The 19,902-nt window shown below is 42.3% G+C and overlaps 1 protein-coding gene across 1 annotated transcript in view; it reads right to left on the reverse strand.

Annotated features, from left to right (window-relative positions):
• The window catches only part of ahi1 (Abelson helper integration site 1), a 227,943-nt gene that overhangs the window by 162,563 nt on the left and 45,478 nt on the right, over window positions 1–19,902 (reverse strand). The window contains exons 6-9 of the mRNA XM_033020945.1: window positions 16,807–17,035; window positions 10,724–10,916; window positions 9,395–9,490; window positions 1,748–1,933 (exon numbers count right to left, since the gene is read on the reverse strand). Of these exons, the coding sequence (XP_032876836.1) occupies window positions 1,748–1,933; window positions 9,395–9,490; window positions 10,724–10,916; window positions 16,807–17,035 (704 nt within the window). The remainder of the gene's footprint in view (window positions 1–1,747; window positions 1,934–9,394; window positions 9,491–10,723; window positions 10,917–16,806; window positions 17,036–19,902) is intronic.

Here is a 19,902-nt window from a genome sequence, read left to right on the forward strand (position 1 = left end):
CCACGTAATGAATGACGGTCAGGAAAAGCCTATTGCTTTTGCATCCCGCACCGTCATCGAGTGAACGCAACTATGCGCAGATAGAAAAGGAAGCACTCAGCATCGTGTTCGGAATCAAGAAATTCCATCAGTTTCTTCTCGGCAGACCATTCACCCTGGTGACTGATCATAAGCCACTATTAGTGATACTTGGTCCCAAGTCAGCTATACCTTCCATGGCGGCATCAAAGATGCTGCTCTGGCCAATTTTGCTGTTGCAGTATGACTACAAGGTGGAGAATAGAAGCTCCAAGTGCAACGCAGTTGCAGATGCGTTGTCCCGGTTGCCCCATGAGATCTCTGACTTGGGAAGTGAGAACTCAATCTACACACTGCAAGTTGTAGATGAAGACTTTCCATTGACTGCAACAGAAATTGCAGCAGAAACAAAGAAAGACAATGTGCTGAAGTGGGTTTATGAACAGATATTGAATCATCCATTCAATATGAAATCGATAGTGGATTGAACTCAGTTCTGAACTCAGAGCTGAAGCCTTTCCATAATCGACGCCATGAATTATCATGTGAGCAGGGATGCGTTAAGTGGGGTTACAGAGTGGTTGTACCAGTCTTTGAGAAACAAAATTATGAACGAACTTCATGCCAAACATCCTGGCATAGTAAGCATGAAGTCAATTGCCAGAAGTTTTGTGTATTGGCCTGGTATTGACAGTGACATTGAGTCACTTGTGAGCAAATGTAGCGTCTGCCAAAATTGCCAGAGTAAACCATCAAAAACAGCACTGCAACCCTGGTCATGGCCAAGTAGACCTTTTCAGAGAGTTCATGTAGATTTTTGCATAAAGGGTAATGATCACTTTCTGGTACTGGTAGATAGTCATTCCAAATGGATTGAGGTTAAACATATGGGGTCAAGCACTACTACTGAGCGTACCATAGATGAGTTGAGATCAATTTTTGCATGCCATGGTTTACCGGAAGAACTTGTTTCTGATAACGGGCCTCAGTTTCGTTCAGAACAGTTCAGAGTTCATGCAGTGAAATGGTGTAAAACACACACTTGTTCCCCCATACCATCCAGCCTCTAACGGGGCGGCGGAAAGGTCTGTTAGAGTTGTCAAAGACAACTGTGTCTTTTCTTTGGTGTGACAGTTGTCTCATTTCATCGGCTTCGTGCACTGTGCGCCCAGAAGAGACGCTGTACATGCAGCTTGCATCTATTCAAACAAGTGTGTTCAAATTGAAATCCCACATCTTTGCGAGGGAGGGATGGAATGGATGTAATCACCGGCTAAAACAAAGGCCGCTAGGACAGGGAAATAATGCCACCAGTTAATTAACCATGTTCCCGAATGTAAGAACGATTTATACGTGTAATACATGAGATACATTTATACATGGTTAATTAACTGGTGTATATCATGTATTACATGTATAAATCGTTCTTACATTCCCCGCCCCAAACCCTACAAGAATATTTTACTTACAAATGTAATCAAAATCTTTTGTAAATTGATCTCTCATTTCCACTGCTGAAAGGAATTAATTTCTTTACACTTCAGGATTTAAATTAACAAATCCAATAACACAATACCAATCTTTAATTCAGATTGACAAAAGTCTGAGAATTTTATTGTGGAGTTAAAATAATTCTTTAATTTACAGATCTTTTTCTATTGAAAGCTACTTGAAAAAATTCAGTAACTTTTTTGTGCAAAGCTATGAAGTTTCTTGAATTAGGACTCACATTTTGAGGTAGCCTTAAGCCTTTCACTGTCACATACAAAGTTGAAGGGTAACGGTCCCAAGGGCGTTTTTTCCACCATTCAAATACATCAATGGAATTTGATAGTTTCTTGACCTTCAAAGGTGGATAATACAACTGTAGGCGGAGTTTTCCATCAATATTCAACACCCCATTCGCACCCACCAGCTACATAAAACAAGAGAAAATTTAGGATATACCAACTAAATCAGCTGTATTGCTAGCATTCCCCAGGAAAAAAAAGACTATTATTATAGAAATAAACAACCAAGGCCAGAGAGCACAGGATGACCAATTTCAAAATAAGGGAGAAAAAGGCCACATACAAACTGGAGGAACAGCACCTCATAATCCTACCCACTTTTTTCCCATGCCCCCCAAACCAATGCACTCACATTTCTCCCATTCCTCCAGTCACCCAGCACCTTCCCTCTTGTATGCCCTTCTCCCATCCCATGAATGAGTCATACATTCCCCTTTTATCCTGCTCTTTCCCCTTCCATGTCATTTTCCACTCCCTCTGGCCTTATCTTTCACTACTCCTTCCTGCCACTAAATTTTATCTCTTTTTCACCTTTGTGAACCATCTGCCAATTAACTCCATCCCTTCACCTGTATCTATCCATCACTTGGATTTGCCCTACCCACATCTCTTTTTCCACTTTCTCTTTCCTACTCCACTCAATCCGAAGAAGCATCCCAACTCAAAGCGTCACCTGTCCATACGCATCCTAGATGGTGCCTGACCAGCCAAGCACCTCCAGCCCTGGTTTTGACAATAAGTGAACAGGAATTCAGATTCATTTTATTAACATGTACACCAGGGTGCAATGAAATTCCTTGCACAAAGCTCAGAGCAAACAGTATACATATTACAAATACAAAACAATACAATAAATGCCAAACAGCAGAATTGGGCAAAGATTGCAGTGCAATATAAAGTCATGCAGAAAAAAATAGAAAAAAATGCCACGATGCAGAATTGTCACAACGAAGAAGAATTACAAACAATAGACAATAGGTGCAGGAGTAGGCCATTTGGCCCTTCGAGCCAGCACCGCCATTCAATGTGATCATGGTTGATCATCCCCAATCAGTACCCCGTTCCTGCCTTCTCCCCATATCCCCTCACTCTGCTATTTTTAAGATCCCTATCTAGCTCTCTCTTGAAAGCATCCAGAGAACCTGCCTCCACCTGTCTGAGGCAGAGAATTCCACTCACCAAAAAGTGTTTCCTCGTCTCCGTTCTGAATGGCTTACTCCTTATTCTTAAACTGTGGACCCTGGTTCTGGACTCCCCCAATATCGGGAACATGTTTCCTGCCTCTAGCGTGTCCAAGCCCTTAACAATCTTATATGTTTCAATGAGATATCCTGTCATCCTTCTAAACTCCAGAGTGTACAAGCCCAGCTGCCCCATTCTCTCAGCATATGACAATCCCGCCATCCCGGGAATTAACCTTGTAAACCTACGCTGCACTCCCTCAATAGCAAGAATATCCTTCCTCAAATTAGGGGACCAAAACTGCACACAATACTCCAGGTGTGGTCTCACTAGGGCTCTGTACAACTGCAGAAGGACCTCTTTGCTCCTATATTCGATTCCTCTTGTTATGAAGGCCAACATGCCATTCGCTTTCTTCACTGCCTGCTGTACCTGCATGCTTACTTTCATAGACTGATGATCAAGGACCCCCAGATCCCGTTGTACTTCCCCTTTTCCCACTTGACGCCATTTAGATAGTAATCTGCCTTACTGTTTTTGCTACCAAAGTGGATAACCTCATATTTATCCACATTAAACTTCATCTGCCATGCATCTGCCCACTCCCCCAACCTGTCCAAGTCGCCCTGCATTCTCATAGCATCCTCCTCACAGTTCACACTGCCACCCAGCTTTGTGCCATCTGCAAATTTGCTAATGTTACTTTGAATCCCTTCATCCAAATCAATGATGTATATTGTAAATAGCTGCGGTCCCAGCACCGATCCTTGCGGTACCCCACTAGTCACTACCTGCCATTCTGAAAGGGACCCGTTAATCCCTACTCTTTGTTTCCTGTCTGCCAACCACTTCTCTATTCATGTCAGCATTCTACCCCCAATACCATGTGCCCTAATTTTGCCCACTAATCTCCTATGTGGGACTGCTTTCTGAAAGTCCAGGTACACTACATTCACTGGCTCTCCCGTGTCCATTTTCCTAGTTACATCTTCAAAAAATTCCACAAGATTAGTCAAGCATGATTTCATCTTCGTAAATCCATGCTGACTCGGATCGATCCTGTTATTGCTATCCAAATGTTCGGCTATCTCATCTTTTATAATTGACTCCAGCATCTTCCCCACCACCGATGTCAGGCTAACTGGTCTATAATTCCCTGTTTTCTCTCTCCCGCCTTTCTTAAAAAGTGGGATAACATTAGCTACCCTCCAATCCACAGGAACTGATCCTGAGTCTATAGAACATTGGAAAATTATCACCCATGCATCCACGATTTCTAGAGCCACTTCCTTAAGTACCCTGGGATGCAGACCATCAGGCCCTGGGGATTTATCAGCCTTCAGTCCCATCAGCCTATCCAGCACCATTTCCTGCCTAATGTGGATTTCCTCAGTTCCTCCGTCACCCCAGATCCTCTGGCTACTACTATTTCAGGAAGATTGTTTGTGTCCTCCTTAGTGAAGACACATCCAAAGTACCTGTCCAACTCATCTGCCATTTCCTTGATCCCCATAATAGTGCCACAGCACCTCCAGGAAGGGAGTTTGGTTATAAGTTCAAGTGTCTCATTGCCATAGGGAAGATTCTTACATTTGGATACTCCGGCTTTCATGTTCCTGTATCCCCTCCCAGAAGGTAGAAGGAATGACTTAGCATGGAAGGCATCCTTGACAATACTTCCAGCCTTCCTGATGCAATGCACCATGAAGATGGACTGAATTGAGGGAAGTGACGAGGCTTTGTTAGACTGAGCAGTACTCACCACTCTCAGGTGGTCATGAGCAGAACAGTTGCCATGCCAGGCTCAGTTACATGCACAGTTGCAATACTTTTTTTTGTCTGCCGGTAGAAATGATAGAGAATCCTCGTTGGCATACTGAATCTTCGACGCCCAAGCAAATATATACTTTGATGAACTTTCTTGATCAACTCGTCAACGTGAAGGTGCCAGGTTAGGTTGGTGATGATGCCAAGGAACTTGAAGCTGTCAACAATCTCTGTTGCAGCTCTGATGATGGACAGAGTTGTATTCATCCTGCTCCCCAACTTCCTTAAGCCACCAACCAATTTTTTTGTATTGTTGGCGTTAAGGCTAGTAAACCGTAAGTTGCTGTTCTGAACTGATACTATGACACAAGGTTCCCCATCTTTTTCCTCTACTCCACCTCATCACCGTTGTTGATCGGGACAATGAGAGTTATATAATCGGCAAACTTAAAGATTGAATTGGCACTATAATTAGCCACACTGACATGAGCAAGGAACTGAGCACAACATGCTAAATGGCATCAATGTTGAGGGTCAGGCTGGAGGAAATGTTATGACAAATTCTAAATGATTAAGATTTGCTGATGAGGATGTCCAAAAGCCAGTTGCAGATGGAAGAACTAAGGCCAAGGTCCAACAGTTTAGAAATAGGCCTGTTCAGGATTATGGCATTGATTGCTGAGCAGTAGGCAATGAATAGCAATGAATAGCATTTTGACATACTGAAAAACAAACTATGAAACCTTGGACAAGATAACCAATACCCTTTCAGCCAATTAATCAATCTGGTTTAAGATTTATTTGAAGGTGACAAAGGGAATTTATGCTGGATATGAGATGCTGTTTCCTCTGAGGCCTCCCCAGTGAATGGCAGAAATTCTTCCAACATCCTCCACACGTCTTTTGCCCATAGGCTGTGGGCCGAGGAGCTTTATTCCAGTGTTTCGTGACCCAAGTCACAGAACTACATGAAATTTTCACATGTTGGGTAAAAATATTATATAAATCACCCCTGAAACTCGTCATGAACAAGACTTGCACATTTTTATTAAATTAGAGAAAAAACCAGTTGGCCAATCACGCGCTTTGCTTCAGGCTAGCACACAACATGGCTGAGAAGACTTCACTGATGCCTGTTTTACTGGAGATTCCGATGAAGGTTCTTTCTAGTTCTGTGGAATACATGTCGTGGAAACTTGCAGCAGGGTAATTGAATTTAGTGAGAAAAGCATTAAGAAGTCTGAAGAATGTGCAGCTAAGTGGATAGAAGTGGAAGAAAGTCTTAAAAGCAAAGTCCCTGCTGAGATGCTGCAATACCAAGTTGTGAAACCAATTAAACTTTGTGAATCAACTCAAACTGAAAGGTAAGATCTAGTCTGAATTTATGAAAATTAATCTGTATGGACTTTAATTAATTTAATTGCACCCTTTTATAATGTGAAAAAATGAGATTTGGAGGCTGTACATTCAATCACTCATTCATTCACACTCATTCATTCCTTCATTCATTCACATTCCTTCACTCACTCGTTCACTGGGGGGGGAAGGCTGTACATAGTGGTTGTACATAGTGGTTGTACATAGTGCCGTCCGTTGCGGCTATTTCCAGGCCCCGACCACGCAAGAAAAACGGGGTAATATTCATTGCACTTTATAGGCTGCCATTGGAGTGAGAAATGGTCAGAAATGGCTGATGTTTATGTAGAACTGAATTGGTGTATGTGAACTTGAACTTGAACTAATTTATCTATGGTAGTAAGTGTTATTCTCATTAACATTAAGAAGAGGTTGAAATGTTATGAACTGAAGTCCATGCACAATTAATGACTATCAGATGGTTTTTTTTGTAGCCTCTGCCTGACGCTCCAAGTGAACTTGAACTCACTTATCAATGGACATCAAAACTTATCAAAAGACTTGGAATCTGATGAAGGACATTCAGATGATGATCAGATGTAATGTAAACAAATAAATTGGGGAAATAAATTATTATATAAAGTATTATTTTAGTGTCGATCGTTTCACTGTTTAATTGGTCAAATTATTTAAACAATGAGTGAATTACTTATGATAATGGCGTGCTGGTGAATGATAGTGCAACAGCCCACCCATCCACATACATACACACATCCACACACACATCCATCCGTACGCACACTTCCATGCATGCACACACACACACACATACATGCACACATACATCCGCACACACACACACATCCATCTGCACGCAGACATACATGTACACATCCATGCACACATACATCCACACACACATCCACACATACATTGACACATCCATCCATTCACATACATCCATCCACACATACATATACACTTACATCCACACATCCGCAGATACACGTTTGACAGGTATACACAGACACACACAAACTACAGATACTCAAACAATGCAACACTTTTAGGGTTATTTTAGGTTAAAGGTAATAGCCCTCATTTGCAAAGGCACCATCTCTATCATATATATAGGCTCGTAGCTTAAAATGAATACTCATCGGGTAAACATCTGAGCATTCGATTCTTGGTCAGGATGTGACATTTACATCAGAAATAAGACAGGTCTCTTACAGGTCTGCCACCCAGCCTGGCACTGCCCCAGTCCCACTATGGCCATTCCCCCCACTCTCCCCACTATGGCAGTCAGTGAGGTTCAGTAAACGTGGGAACCCAGAGGATCTGTCCTGACCCTTTAATTAGGCAGGTTCATGACCCCTTAAAACCTGGGACCTCTGCTGCAGTCTCATTACATTTCCTATTAAAGCGACTGGAAGATGCCTTGCAGGACTGCCCCCAGCCCGGAAATCTGCCCCAGTCCCACTACGGCCGTGACCCCCACTCTGCACACTGGCAGTCAGTGGGGTTCAGTAAAGGGAGGAACCCACCCATTAATTAGGCTGGTTCAGGAGCCAGACCTCTGCGACAGTGTCATTAAAAAAACACTCACAATTATATTCATCATATTATTTTTATAATATAATTATACTTAATTATATATGATTACAGTCATATTTACAAGTCATATATATAGGTATAATAATTTATTGTTTAAATGGACTGCAACACGGAAATAGGCTGCCCATGGTGTAATATGGGCATTGGCCACTAGATGGCGCTTACTTTCCCGATCTCATTTTCTAATTAGTTTAATTAATTAATGTGCAACGTTTGGCAATGAAGAATTATGACATCCTTCTCAATTATATTTCATCTAAATCTGTGGAAAATTTCATGTAGTTCGTTGACTTGGGTCACGAAAACTGATTTCTAGACACATTCTTGATGCTCGGCCCACAGTGAACAAGCATGAAAAGGGAAGAGAAATCAGTCATAAACTGACCTCCTTTTAAACTGCAAAGCCAAACAGGTATGATTCTAGCATAGACAGGAAAAAAATAACAGGCTGTTCTAGTGTCAGAATGATACAGCATGAAAACAGGCATATATGCTGACTTCATCCATGCCAATCAAGATTGAATTGAATAAATTTTATTAGCCAAGTATGGATACATACAAGGGATTTGCCTTGGTGTTTTGGTCGCAACGATAACAACACGATATATAGTTCACAATGGCTGTTGAGTAGAGCTAAAAAAAGCTCGTGGAAAAAAGCAGTTTTTATGTCTGGCTATGGCGGTATTTGACAGTCCGGAGTTGCCTCCCAGAAGGAAGTACTTCAAATAGTTTGTGGCCATGGTCAGATGAGTCAGAGATTATGTTCCCCGCTCGCTTCCTAGCCCTTGCAGTGTACAGTTCGTCAATGGGGGGAGAAGGTTGCAGCCAACAACCTTCTCGGCTGATCGAATGATACGCTGCAGCCTCCAGATGTCATGCTTGTGGCTGAGCCAAACCAGACCATGATGGAGAAGGTGAGGACAAACTCTATGATGGCAGTATAAAACTGGACCATCATTGCCTGTGGCAGTTTGTGTTTTCTCAGCTGCTGCTGGAAGTACAATGTCTGTTGGGCCTTTTTGATTGAGGAGTCGATGGTGGCCCCCCATTTAAGGACCCTGGACATGATAGTTCCAAGGAACTTAAATGACTCCAAGATGTGACTGTGGTGTTGTTGATCGTGAGTGGGGGAAGAGGAGGGGGAGCTCTCCTAAAACCTAAATCTAAGCTAGTTCCATTCCCCTCTTAACTTTTTCAATCCATGTATTTGCCCAAATGTCTTTTAAATATTGTTATTGTAAATGACTCAACGACTTTCTCTGGCAAAAAAATCTATTTAATTAGCTTATCTTAAAGTCCCCAGCTGCCTTGGTTGGATATGAGCATGTGCTTCTAGGTCAATGGCCATTTAATTTAACTACTGATCCAGTAACTTTACCATCGTGCTATCATCCCCTTTTGTTGTTTACAATCCAAGGAACTTTTACAATCAATGGTCACATTTTCCATTGAAGGAATCCTTCACTGAATATACACTGTTTTAACTGCCAAGAAAAAAAGCACCATTTATTTTAAAAAATTGATTGATACACGTAGTTCTCCAGAAGTGGAAAATGTAACACAACTGATCTGCATCTGGAAACAAAAGTACACCCAAAAATCTTAAAACACTGGAGAGTTTTCTGTTTTATTCTTCAGACTCTAGTTGGTCAATACCATCTTACCTTTAGAAAAGCCCATGATATCTTGCGCCAACCACCTTCACTACTTTGAGTTGCAAAGTTGACTTTGGCTTCATCCATACTTACAAACTCAAGGATCTAGGAGTAAAGCATTGGATTAGTGCTTGTAAAAAATATACAAGCATTATATAGCATTAAGATTACAATAGACAATAGAAAATAGGTGCAGGAGTAGGCCATTCGGCCCTTCGAGCCAGCACCGCCATTCAATGTGATCATGGTTGATCATCCCCAATCATTACATTAAGCTCATAAAAATTAGCTAGCCATTTAATGTCTCAAGCTTGAAGAGATGATTCTGATGTTTGTTGGTTTGTCTTTGCTCACTCTGCTTTAATATATTTAATACATATACAAATACACACATCGTATATTTAATACACAAAGGAACACTTGCATCCTGGTCATTCCCTCTTCTCTCTCTCCGCCATCGGCTAGAATTTACAAAAGCTTGAAAGCACATAGAAGCTGTCATTAAATATTGTGCTATGGTGGTGTTACCAGACTCTTGATAGTGCCTATTACAAGCTAAGGATATATTCCAGATTCCCCAATTCACCTCATTGCAGCCCTTACCCACTTTTGTGGTTTGATTGTACGCATGTATGGATAATTTACCTGGAGAGCATGCAAAATAAAATTTTCCACTGTTTCTGGGAACACATTATAACAATAAACCTATATCAACACCAAGAGCACAGCCGATGTTTTCCCTCAACATCACTTTCTAGATTAATAAAAACCCTCAAAATCTGCAAGTTTATACTTTGAAATATAGTCAATAACCGGACCATCACATCCCTCTCTGGTAGAGAATTTCAACTCCATTCGACCTCATGAAATAAATTTCTTATCTTTGCGTCAATACCTGAATTCTTACTTTGACCCATTAATCTAGATACCCAGGGGAAACATCATTCTTGCATCTACCATGTAGAGCCCTGTAAGAGTATTGTATATTTCAGCGTGATCCCCTTATCCTTCTGATATTTCTAATATTTAATGCCAAGGATGAGTTACAATGTGATAATCCAAAGGGTTTTCACCCCTTTATCCACTTAACCCGGCCTACCTGTTCAACTAAAGTTGCAGAGATTGAACTAAAGTCAAAATATTAACCATAATCAAAATGTCTAATTGACCAATTTTAATATCTTTTGGACCAACAATAGTAAATGTTTAATTTAAACTCATTGCAGTCAATTTGTTCAATCCATTATTTACAGAACTATTTGCATATATCTATTTGTCATCAAAAACTCTATGAAGTGCATTATCACCAAGCTAAAATCAAACTCAAATATTTGATACCTCAAAGAACAGAAGAGTACTAGGTGATTCTAAGAATTCTTTTAGGAAGTAACCAAATCGCTCATTGAAGATAAGTTGTTCCTCCCATGCTGGAGTTGGCGATTTATTTTTCCTACAATCATAAGGTTGTGTCATGATGGGAAGGATATGTCCCACATTGTCTTGCTCATAATATGAAGTGACATGTCGATTGCTATTAGTGAGGAGACAAAATAAGAGCAGACATTAAGTTTACAAGTAGCTTTTACTCCAGCAAAGATTTTGAAAATAAATCAGAATATAAAAAAATTAACACTTTAAAGATTCAAATTAAATGGGACAAATGACAATAAATGGCATTCATAGTATTCTGCCACGTGTACAAAAAATCTCACTGCATTTTAATGCAACAATCTGAAGGCATTTGGGATATTTGAGAATAAAGCGCTGTATAGATTTGTCACTTTTTCGATATTAATTTAGCTGTTTTTATTCAAATAACCTTGCAGATTTACTATAGTTATTTGCTTGAGAAATCGTGTCCATATCGTATTTACTCAGTCCATTACCTTCTTAACCAATATAAGTGCACGCTCAAAGTTAATCTCCAAATATAGTATTCCAAAACATATGCTCATTATGTGTTGGCCAATACAAACTGTAGATACTACAAATGTTACTCAAAGATTGAAAATCATTCTTGTAACATTAATCATTTGCCTTGCTTTGCGGTTTTGCAAACTTTGAAAACCATGCATGCAAAATTAAACCTGAGAAAATCACACAATATGACTAATTTTCTATATTTGCTTACAAAGTACAGTCCAACATTTCTGATGACCAATTTGCAAAACAAATCTTCTGACATACAGAAAGGTAGTGTTTCAAGTGAGCAGTTCAAATCTAGTATTTCTGCACATTTTTCTGCTCAGTTTAATTATTTTTTAACCCAGTGAGGATGCTGCACTCTACTGGAGCTGAAGAGGAAGAAACAAAATTATCCATAATGGTGCTAACCATATGAAGATGTGGCTCAGATGTGTGGCTAAACCTATAAATACTATGTTGCTGATCTAATTTAATCATTTTGTATAATTATTGCATTCAATTTAAATTATTAACTAAAGAAAATGCATATTGCATATTTCCAAAGATGACATTTGAGCTTCCCACCATTTAAATCCTTAAATTTTGGTCTAGTTACAAATATTTTTTTTTCTACAGGTAGATTAGAGCAGAAATGCAATCTGAGGAGTTCACCACCCTGATCTTCTATTCCAAAAGAATAAAATTGTCACCACCATATAACATGAACAAATTCTCACTGTGCTTAGCTATCCAATTTTCCAGTGCCACAATTTATTGCAACAAAGCATCTGGAACATTTTCAAAGATTTCATATTAAGTTATACTTGCAAGCTGGTGTTGAATGAGGACACCATGAATAACCCATCCTCTTTGAAATAGTTCCGACACCTTTTACCTCCATTCTAATAGGGCTGTCCCATTGTACGAGCTAATTCAAGAGTTCTCCCGAGTTTCCCCTGATTCGAACTCGGAGAATTACGGCAATAGCCGCTCGTAGGTACTCAGGGCTCTCGTGGACAATTTTCAACGTTGAAAAATGTCACTAGTCTTCACGAGCTTACCACGTTCCCCAAGTACCTGCCATTAGCGTTACGAGCCGCAAAGAGACGTCCCGAGCTCCGACATACCCGCTACGTACATTCTACGTGCTTACCACGAGTTTGATTTTTATTTAAACTCGGGAGAGCTCTTGAATTACCTTGTACAGTGGGACAGGCCCTTAAGGAGCCAGGAAAACATCATGTTAATCTAAAGTCCAATTTGACTAGCCAATACACTACTGGTTGACCCACACTATTTGTGATAACCTTTACAGTGCCCTCCATAATGTTTGGGACAAAGACCCATCATTTATTTATTTGCCTCTATACTCCACAATTTAAGATTTGTAATAGAAAAAAATCATATGTGGTTAAAGTGCACATTGTCAGATTTTATTAAAGGCCCTTTTTGATACAGTTTGGTTTCACCATGTAGAAATTACAGCTGTGTTTATACGTTGTCCCCCCCATTTCAGGGCGCCATAATGTTTGGGACACACGGCATATGTAATTGCTCAGGTGTGTTTAATTGCCTCTGTAATGCTGGTATAAGAGAGCTCGCAGCCACCTAGTCTTTCCTCCAGTCTTTCCATCACCGTTGGAAACCTTTATTGCTGTTTATAAAGTTGTGCCAATGAAAGTCAAATAAGCCATTATGAGACTGAGAAACAAGAATAAAACTGTTAGAGACATTAGCCAAACCTTAGGCTTACCAAAATCAACTGTTTGGAACATCATTAAGAAGAAAGAGAGCACTGGTGAGCTTTCTAATCGCAAAGGGACTGGCAGGCCAAGGAAGACCTCCACAGCTGATGACGGAAGAAATAAAGAAAAAATAATATAATAAAGAAAAATCCCGAAACACCTGTCCGACAGATCAGAAATACTCTTCAGGAGTCAGGTGTGGATTTGGCAATGACCACTGTTCACAGAAGACTTCATGAACAGAAATACAGAGGCTACACTGCAAGATACATATCACTGATTAGCTGCAAAAATAGGATGGCCGGGTTAAAGTTTGTCAAGTATTAATCCTTTAACGTCACTGGAACATGTAATTTAACAATTGCTATAATGATGTTTGTGGCAGCTTGTTGTGTGAAAATCGGCTAGCATTTTCATTGGCAGGCGTTGGAACATTATGATGTACTGAAAGAAGCCAACAAAAATTGTCTTTCCTTTCTTGCTGAGAGCCAACAAGCAGCCAGGGGCCAAGCAATTCTCAATAGACTGGCAGGTTCCACCAATCCACATGATCTTCTACATGGGAAGTGTACCCATTTGCACGTTAATGAAGCTGAGGAAATGATGGTCAGTATTTTCTGCTAGTGCATCCTATCACATGAGCCCTCAATCAAAATCATTTTTCTCAGGCATGTTGGCCTCTATAACAAGATGAGTCAAGTATAAGAGCAAAGAGGTCCTTCTGCAGTTGTATAGAGCCCTAGTGAGACCACACCTGGAGTATTGTGTGTAGTTTTGGTCCCCTAATTTGAGGAAGGACATTCTTGCTATTGAGGGAGTGCAACGTAGGTTTACAAGGTTAATTCCCGGGATGGCGGGACTATCATGTGCTGAGAGAATGGAGCGGCTGGGCTTGTACACTCTGTAGTTTAGAAGGACGAGGGCATGGGCCGCGGAACCGGGGGGGCTTGGGGAGCTGCAGCCCCTCCACCTTTTTGGCGAGACATGCTTCATAACCCAAAATTATCCGGCCCGCAGGCGTATTTTTCTCTTCTTCTTAGGACCTCCGACATCCAGAATCACAGAACAAGCACCCAGTGAGCACGGCAAAACCACGACCAGCCCAGGCGGAAACCGACTGCCCCCCCCCAAAACCCTCCCTCCCCTCAACGGCCAATCACAACGCGGTTCACAGTCGAGATATGGGGCAGGGAACGAAGCGCTGTGATTAGCAGCCGAGTGGAAGGGAGGGTTGAGGGGGGGAGAGTGAGAGAGAGCGCGAGAGAGCGAGAGTCGGCCCCGAGAGAGAGAGAGAGAGAGAGAGTCGGCCGGGGGAGGGGGAGGGGGGAGAGAGAGACGGCCGGGGGAGATGGAGATGATGGAGAGACGGCCCTGAGAGGGAGGGAGTGAGAGAGAGAGACGGCAGAGGGAGGTGGAGATAGAGAGATGGCAGAGGGAGAGGGGGAGAGAGAGACGGCAGAGGGAGAGGGGGAGAGAGAGGCAGCAGGGGGAGGGAGAGGGAGGGGGAGAGAGAGACGGCAGGGAGAGGGAGAGGGAAAGGGAGAGGGGGAGAGAGAGATGGCAGAGAGAGGTGGAGGTGGAGGTGGAGAGGGAGAGTTGGGGAGGGAGAGTTGGGGAGGGAGAGTTGGGGAGGGAGAGTTGGGGAGGGAGAGTTGGGGAGGGAGAGTTGGGGAGGGAGAGAGGGAGAGTTGGGACGGAGAGAAGGAGAGAGGGTGAGAGGGAGAGAGAGAGGATGGGGGACATATCCCCGCACTTTTTGAGTTGGGGGATGGCTTGTATTATCCCCCAGTTTTTGGAGGTCGAGCAACAACAAAAAATTATAATTGTACAACCATCGCTCCATTCCCTCACCGGGTACCCCCTAGGTCAGTGATCACTCAGCCCCCCCAAACCCCCCACTTTCAAAAACGTTCTGTAAATGGCCCCTGTAGGAAATGCACTTTCAAATGAGACAATCTCAACATTGGTTTGCCTTTACAAATGAGTGCCAGAAAATCACATGGCACAATAAAAATGCAATGGAAATCATCCAACATTCTGACCAGCATGTATTGCCTTGACAATATTTGTTTTTCATACAACAAAATAAATTAACTCACTGCTATTCATTGCATGCCACTGTGTACTAATTTCCTCAAAGAGACAAATGTAAAAATAAGCTCTACAGTGATATTAGAAAAGGTCACGAAGAGGATTAATGAGGATAGGGTAGTGGAAGAGACAGAAGGCTGGGGGAACCTAGGGTTCAGGTAGGATGGATATACAATGCTTCGGGTCAGGACCCTTCTTCAGACTGTAGTGGGGGGAAGCTGAAAAAGAGGTGGGGATGGGGCAAAGTCTGACAAGAGATAAGTGGATACAGGCGAGAAGGGGTGGATGTTGATTGGCAGATGGGTTGAGTCAGTGACAGATGTGAAAAGATGACAAGTGTCAGAAAAGGAAGGAAGAGGAGAGAAATGTAAAGCCAGAGTGAGGGATATGGGTGGAAAGGGATGAGTGGGGGGGGAAGGGGGAAACACACATTATCTAAGTTTACAACAGGATCTTGATCAGTTGAGAAGGTGGTCTAAGTATGGCAAATGGAGGTTAATTCTGACAAGCGTGAGGTACTGCACTTTGGTATGTCAAACCAGGGCACAACTTGCACAGTGTATGATAGAACCCTTTACTGAGTGTATCATAGGACAAAGAGATCTCTGAGTACAGGCGCATGATTCTCTGAAAGTGCCAAGTCAGGAGACCAGGATAATGAAGAAATCATTTGGGACATTTGTCTACATTGACAAGGGTATTGAGTACACAGGTTGGGGCATGTAGCTGTACAAGTCCTTAACAAAGACCACACTTGCAGTACCATGTGTAGTTCCTGTCACCCAACAATAGGAAGGATGTTATTATGTTGGAAAGGGTGCAGAAGAAATTCACAATGTTATCTGGATTTACAGGCTCGAGTAATCAGGTGCTGGGACTTTTTCTTTGTGGCTTGGGAGATTGAGGGGTGACCTTATCGAAGTGTATAAAATCAGTAGAGACAGGTATAAAGTGAATATTCACAGTATCTCCTCCCTCCCCTCCCACCAGAATATAGGATTCTAAACCTATAGGACATAGACTCAGGCGAGAGGAGAGATTTAAGAGAGACCTCGGCAATAACCTTATCACTCCGATGGTAGTCCGTATCTGGAATGAGTTGTTATAGGATGCTATAGAAGCAGATACAATTGACTTAAGATATTTGGACAGTTATGGATAGGAAGAGTTTAGATCAGTGGTTCTTAACCTTTTTGGCACCAGTATGCGCATACGTGAACAAAATACTGTATGTGGTATGTACCTTTGTTATGTTCCTAAACATAGGCTCAACAAATTGATATGTTATTTGTGTCTCCTTCATGACCCCCAGCAAAGCCACAAACGACCCCCATAGGGAGTCACAACCCCCAGGTTAAGAACCATTGGTTTAGATGGATATGGGCCAAATGCAAGCAAATAGGACAATCTCAGACTGCCAATTTGTTTGGCACGGATAAGTTGGGCTGCAGGACTTGTTTCCATGCTATATAACTCTATGACACTATATCCCAAGGAAAGATGCACGCTCGTTTATTGGTACCGGTGTGTTGAAATCCAATTTCACCGTACAATTTAACTCACAACTAAAATGTTTTGTGCAATTTAATGCAGGACTAAAATGTTTTGTTCATACTTCTAATTTTCAAAAGAATTTGCTACATACAGATCAACCATTTTTTTTCGATCCTTGTATCTCACCTGTGCTCTTTCTTAAAATATTGACCTGTGTCTTCATTAATAACGTGAACTTTCACTGAAGGATGTGATGTGAAAAGATCTGTTTTTAACATGTCCGTTCTGTGGATGTTTACTCCAAGAACCAAATCATCAGCAGCAATGTATCTTGGTTTAGACCTCTGACGTTCATCATCCAACGAAGAACCAGCTTCTTGACCTTCAGATTCTTCTTTCATCTCAGTCTTTTCCACTGTCATGGAAACAAAATTATAAACATACTTCTTAAACTTCCCTAAAATCTATATTATCCTAAAACTCTTCCCATTGTTTTTAACATTCTAAATGTCTGTGTATATGCAAGGTTGTTGGCTTTCTTTTAATCACCTTAATTTGTATCTTCTTTCAAACGCTAGGCCACAGCCTTCCCATTTTCATACATTCTACTCACATTTTTTCCCACGACAGGATAAACATCTTTCTGTCACATTCCAACCTATATTTCTGAAGTTTAAGTTTTTATCGTTTATTATAAAAAATGAACTGCTTTTCAGTGGGAGACTCTTGCAGCACTTTCCATTGATGATGTCACAGTGCCATCTCACAGACGTCCAATCACAATGGATCTCATTTACAATTGACATCACAATGGGACAGGGGTGGGAGATTGCAACCTTCACGTGTTTCCACGAATGCAATCAACCTGGCGTGCACAATCAAATAAGATTAAATAGAGCAAGTTGTCCTCCCCTTCCCTCTCTTCCCCCTCCCCTCCACCCTTCTTCCTCTCTACCCCTCTCGCTCTCTGCCCCCCTCCCCCCCTCTCAGCCCCCTCCCTCTCTACCCCCCCCCCCTCTCTAACCCCCCCTCCCTCTCCAGGGAGTGGTGAGTATTGGGACCTATGGGTGGTTGGTGGATTGGAGTATTGCGTTCGGGAACCAGCCCTCACCTGTGACGCCGCATGCCCCCCTACTCCTCTCTACCCCCCTCCCTATCTGCCACCCTCCCTCTCTGCCCCCCCTCCCTCGGTGCCCCCGCCCACCATCGCTGCCACACCCACTCTCTCTGCCCTCCCCCCTCTCGCACTCTACCACCACTCCCTCTCTACCACCTCTCCCTCTCCAAGGGAATGGTGAGTATTGGGACCTATGGGTGAGTGGTGGAATATTGTGTTCGGGGACCAGCCCTCCCATGTGTTGCCGCGTGCCCCCCCACCTCTCAATCTCTACCTCACTCCCTCTCCCTCTCTACCCCCCCTTCTCCTCCCTCTCTACCTCTCTCACCCTCTAACTCTCTACCTCCTCCAATACCCTCTCTAACCGCACCTGCACAGTTGGGGGCTATGTGTGAGTGGATAGGGCAGGGGATGGGGGAAAAGGAGCGAATGAATAATATTAATATATCGGGGGGGGGGGGGTTAGTGTGTGTGTGTGTGTGTGGGGAGTGGCGTGTGTGTGTGTGGGGGAGCGTGGTGTGTGTGTGGAGGGGGGGTGGCGTGTGTGTGTGTGGGGGGTGGCGTGTGTGTGTGGTGTGGGGGGGTGGCGGTGTGTGTGTGGCATATGTGTGGCATATGTGTGGGGGTGGCGTGTGTGTGGGGGTGGCGTGTGTGTGGGGGTGGCGTGTGTGTGGGGGGTGGCGTGTGTATGTGTGGCGTGTGTGCGTGGCGTGCGTGTGTGTGACGCCGCAGGCCGCCCCGCAACCACGCGCTGAGGGGACAGGACCCAACGGATCCCACTTGGTCTAGTCTGTACTAAATAGCTTGTGAAAATATTGCATAAGATTTCTAAACAAGTACAGTACTTGCATGCACATTATAAATTAGTTCTCACATTTGTTAACCATTTCCTATAATCTATCACACATTTGCCACAACTTAATTGACTGAGACTGGTTGGAAAATTCCAGATGTTCACACACAGCTGGCTGTTCACCACCCTCCTCCCTATAAATTTGAATGATTGAGAAATCTGATATACTTACTCAAGCATACGTCTCAAAATTATGAGTTGAGATCCACTGCAGATTTCCCAGCTGCACTACAATGTTGGACTATTTGTGGAATTCAACAGCGAGCACAAACCTTCAGAATTCCCCAGTTGTGCAGACCATCAAGCATCATTTATAACACTCCATTTTATTCTCCCTGCATTTTCATCAACTCCCACTATATTTTAACATTCATTTGCCTGTTATCTTCCATCTAGCCATATTATATTTCTCAGGACACAATATGAATTGAACAATTTCAGATAGCCAACTTTTCCTTATTATGTCAGAGCTAATTCTGATTCAAGCAAAAATCTTGATCAGTTGGGCAAACCAGCTGAGAAATGTTTAATGATTTTTAATATTGATCAGGGTGAGGTGTTGCATTTTGGGAAGTCAAACTGAAAGAGCTAATGGTCAAATCTAATATAGTTTACAAAATGGAATAGTTCTTCTACAAAAGCATGGTCGAGTAGAACAAAAGTATGGCTCGGTGCCAAGTCTGAATAAATTTGAAAATTATATGGAACACAATATGGAGGACAGGTTGTCTTTTTAATAAAGACATTAAGATGGAAACCTGCGTAATAACATGTGCTTCTTTCAAGGCCACAAAGAAGCAAAGATTGAAAAACATAGCTGACGCTCCAGAGATAAGCAGTAACTTGTTATTGGATGAGCTTGATTTGGACCCAGCTTTTCCTATATTCTGAAAGACTATAGAATCTTTCAATCATGCCATACTTCATGACTTGGTAGGAGTGTTTTACTGACAAGAAAAATGTATAATTGCACTAACTTTCCTTTGTTCTGTGGGAGACGCCCGAGAAGCACTGAGCAAAGTTTGTGCTCTTTGTAGATCTTGCCTCTCCCGTCTGACGAATCAATTAAAGATTAGCTTGGTTTACCTTTAACAATTTTGTTGTTGTCTGCTTTTTAAGAGACGAACTTTGACAAAACCAGGGCAGGACCTTCACGGTGAATGGTAGGGCTCTGGGAGTGTCATGGAGAGATATGTATATACTTTATTACAAACATTATTTGTGTTCTCTCTACCCACTATCTCTGAAATATATTACATACAGATAACCTTCATTATAATTGACCAAATGGGCATAGGTGGGGGATGGTGTC

Source organism: Amblyraja radiata, chromosome 5 (assembly GCF_010909765.2).
Source record: "Amblyraja radiata isolate CabotCenter1 chromosome 5, sAmbRad1.1.pri, whole genome shotgun sequence".
Lineage (NCBI taxonomy): Eukaryota > Metazoa > Chordata > Chondrichthyes > Rajiformes > Rajidae > Amblyraja > Amblyraja radiata.